Here is a 3,227-nt window from a genome sequence, read left to right on the forward strand (position 1 = left end):
ACTCTGGAAGTTCCTCAAAATGCTAAATATAAAACTAGTGTCACCTAGTTTCACAATTTCTGGGTACGTACCTGGAGAACTCTAAGTTAAGGCAATATGTTTGTTACTGTACTATTCATAACAGGGAGGTTCAGTGTTCTTTAACAAATGAGTGGACAAAGAAAATGTGTATACATTAACAATGGGATTTCCTTGAGACAACAGAATGAAGTAAGAGTACTTATAGAGCAATGGATGCTCTTGGAGAGTATGTAGAGCAAACTAAGTAGACTTAGAGAAATACCATGTGTTTTCTTTTATTGGGTTGGTGGTGGTGATGGTAGAAGTTTTGATGGTGGTGTGCATATGTTTCACGGAAGTACCAAGAAAATTATGTGAGGGGAGGAAGAAGAGCTCTTAGGGGAGGGAGTAGAGGGAAAAGTAGGAATGATAGAATCCATGTGAGATGAAAGCATAAAGGAGAAGTATTTGGTTGACATAGGGGCCCAAGAAAAAGGCAGATAGGCTAGAGAAGAGCAATGGGTAATGGGGAAGAGTAATTAACATCAGAGTAACAACATATATGTGTGAAAAAAGACATAATACAACTAATTACTTTTTATGTTGATTTAAAAATACCAAAAATACTCAAGACAATTCCAAACTAAACTAGCCATGTTAAAGTATCATTTCAAATGCACTACAGAGTCATAATAACAAAAACAGTGTGGCAGTGGCACAGAGGCAAATGGGTGGACCAACGGAATAGAAGAGAGGACTCAGCAGTCATTTTTGACAAAGAGGCCAAAACAAAGGCAACAACAACAACAACAACAACAACAACAACAACAACAACAACAACAAGAAACTACATACTAGAGAATGGACAGCCCCTTGAATAAATGGTGCTGGGAAAACTGAATATCCACACATAAATGATAGAAACCTGATTTATATCTCTGACCCTACATAAAAATCAACCCAACATGGGTCAGAGGCCTTAATGGAAGACCCGAAACTCTGAGAATTCTAGAGGGAAACATTAGTAAAACACTTTAAGAGGTAGGTGTAGGCAAGTGGACTCTAGCATCAGAGGAAATAAGTTAGAATTGAAAATAAGATTTCATGGAATTGAATGAAATACTTATGCACAGCAGAGAGAACAGAGTGAGGCAAATATTTGCCAACTGTACATGTGACACTCGATTAATATTAATATGCATAATTTATAACGAACCCTAACAATTAAATAAAAATATCTCCAAATTCATCCAATTGAATGCATAATTCTCAAAGGAAGAGATGTAAACTGAAAGTGTGAAATATCATTCACCATCAGGCAAATGCAAACTTAAATCTGTCAGTATGGCTACCACCAAGAAAAACATCAATGAACACTATGAGAGTAGGCACATGCAAGAACCTTTATCAATCACTGGTGTAAATGTAAACTGGGACAAGTCTGTATGGAGTTTGTTAAATGAAACTTCAAATAGAAATGCCATCATCTATCTTTACTATGCCTGGGTACACTCGTGATGGATCCCAAGTTGCTGGGCCTCATTTATTGTTGTACTATTTATAGTACAACATAAAATCTGGCCAAGGTTAGATCTTTATCTCTAGATGAATCGATAAAGAGGAAATACTATATACACACAATGGTATTTCCTTTAGACATAAGGAAAAATGAATCCATGACATATTCAGGAAAATGTTTAGAATGACAACTTCTGGTTTCTTTTCTCACTTTCTCTGAGGTTTTGAGGTCTTCTGTGCATGTTATTATTAATACATCGACTGGGTTATAGGTACTTAGTAATCTTTTGGTGAAGGTAATCAAATTACATTGTTCTAAGGGATTTCTTTCTGGATTTATTCGTGTGTGTGTGTGTGTGTGTGTGTGTATTGCATGCACCTAAGTGGGCAATGAGTCAACCAAGGAAGGTACATGTGGAAGCCACAGCAGGATATCACATGTCTTTCTTCATAACTCTGCTCTACTGCCTTGAGACAGAGTATTTCACCAAGGTGGAAGCTTGTTAGGCTAGGCTGACTCCATGGAGAACACTTGTCATCTTCCTATCTCTACCCCATCCCCTCCATTAGGTGCTGGGATTGCAGCCATTCCAGCCATGTTTGGCATTTTATGTGGGTACTGGGGATCTGAACTGAGGTCCTCATGCTTACAGAGCAACCCTCTTACTGGGATATCTATCCAGTTTCATCTTTATTTTCCAAAGATGTATATACATGTGTGGATTTTACGTCAATTTTTTCTCAAATGCACTCGTTTTTTCTTCTTTTTGACCCAATTGGTAAGATATAATTGCCCACCTAAACACACAAAGTACCATTCATCTCTTAAGAACATTGGTAACAACTTGTAAATACACAGAACGGAATCTTTTTTTTTTTTTTTTTTTTTTCACAGTCCACAGAGGCTTTTTATTTATGCTTTACATTTAAAAAAAGAATCCCAGGATTTTCCCTCCTGTATGTTTTCGTCTTGCCTCTTCATGGTCCATGATGCCAGCCGAGGTCGTCAGCACAATGAAACCAAACTGCCGTGATGGGAGCAGATTGTTCTGCCACTTCTCTAGGTCTTTGAGTTGAACATCAAATCTAGGGCTTATAACTCCACACTTGTTCAACCTTCCTGTGAGGTTCACAACAATCTTCCCAGCTCTGTGATCATCAATGATCTCGAATTCACCAATGTAGCCATGCTTCATCATCACAGTTTGGAACCGAACGATGACTTTGGAACACGGCCTGATGAGGACCTGACGTTTGCCCCTCTTCTCCGCGTTGTTGATGCTCTTGAGAGCATCTGCCAGAACATTCATTCGCACCATGGTGACGGTGAGAGAAGATGGCAGAAAGAGCCACAGAACGGAATCTTAACGTCAGCCTCCATGGTCCTTCCATGGCTTCTCCTCTCCCTTTCCCTCCTGTCTCTTCTTTCTGTCCCAGTCTTCTCCTCTTCTTTCAAACTTCTCTCCCATCCACCCTTCCTTCTCCTCCAATGACAGGCCTAATTCTATCCTGTACCTGCCCCTCACTTGTATTTTACAAATTCAATGGGGAGAAGTTTCTGGTGAAGTCACCTGATTCCTGAGGCAGTTGTCCTTGGGGCAGTGGAATTAGCATCAAAATACAGAAATTCCAGGGCAAACCACAACATTTTCCCCTTTTTGTCCAGTTAAAAAGCCTTCTCACTTATATATAAATTGAGTACAATTATT

At 39.1% G+C, this 3,227-nt stretch overlaps 1 protein-coding gene across 1 annotated transcript; it reads right to left on the minus strand.

Moving 5' to 3' along the window:
- Positions 1–2,381: 2,381 nt before the first annotated feature.
- Positions 2,382–2,878, minus strand: Rps15al4 (ribosomal protein S15A-like 4). Its single transcript, XM_039103526.2, has one exon. The coding sequence runs from the start codon at positions 2,835–2,837 to the stop codon at positions 2,445–2,447; it is 393 nt and encodes a 130-aa protein (XP_038959454.1). The 5' UTR covers positions 2,838–2,878; the 3' UTR covers positions 2,382–2,444.
- Between the last annotated feature and the right edge of the window lie 349 nt (positions 2,879–3,227).

This window comes from Rattus norvegicus, chromosome 2 (assembly GCF_036323735.1).
Source record: "Rattus norvegicus strain BN/NHsdMcwi chromosome 2, GRCr8, whole genome shotgun sequence".
Classification (NCBI taxonomy): domain Eukaryota; kingdom Metazoa; phylum Chordata; class Mammalia; order Rodentia; family Muridae; genus Rattus; species Rattus norvegicus.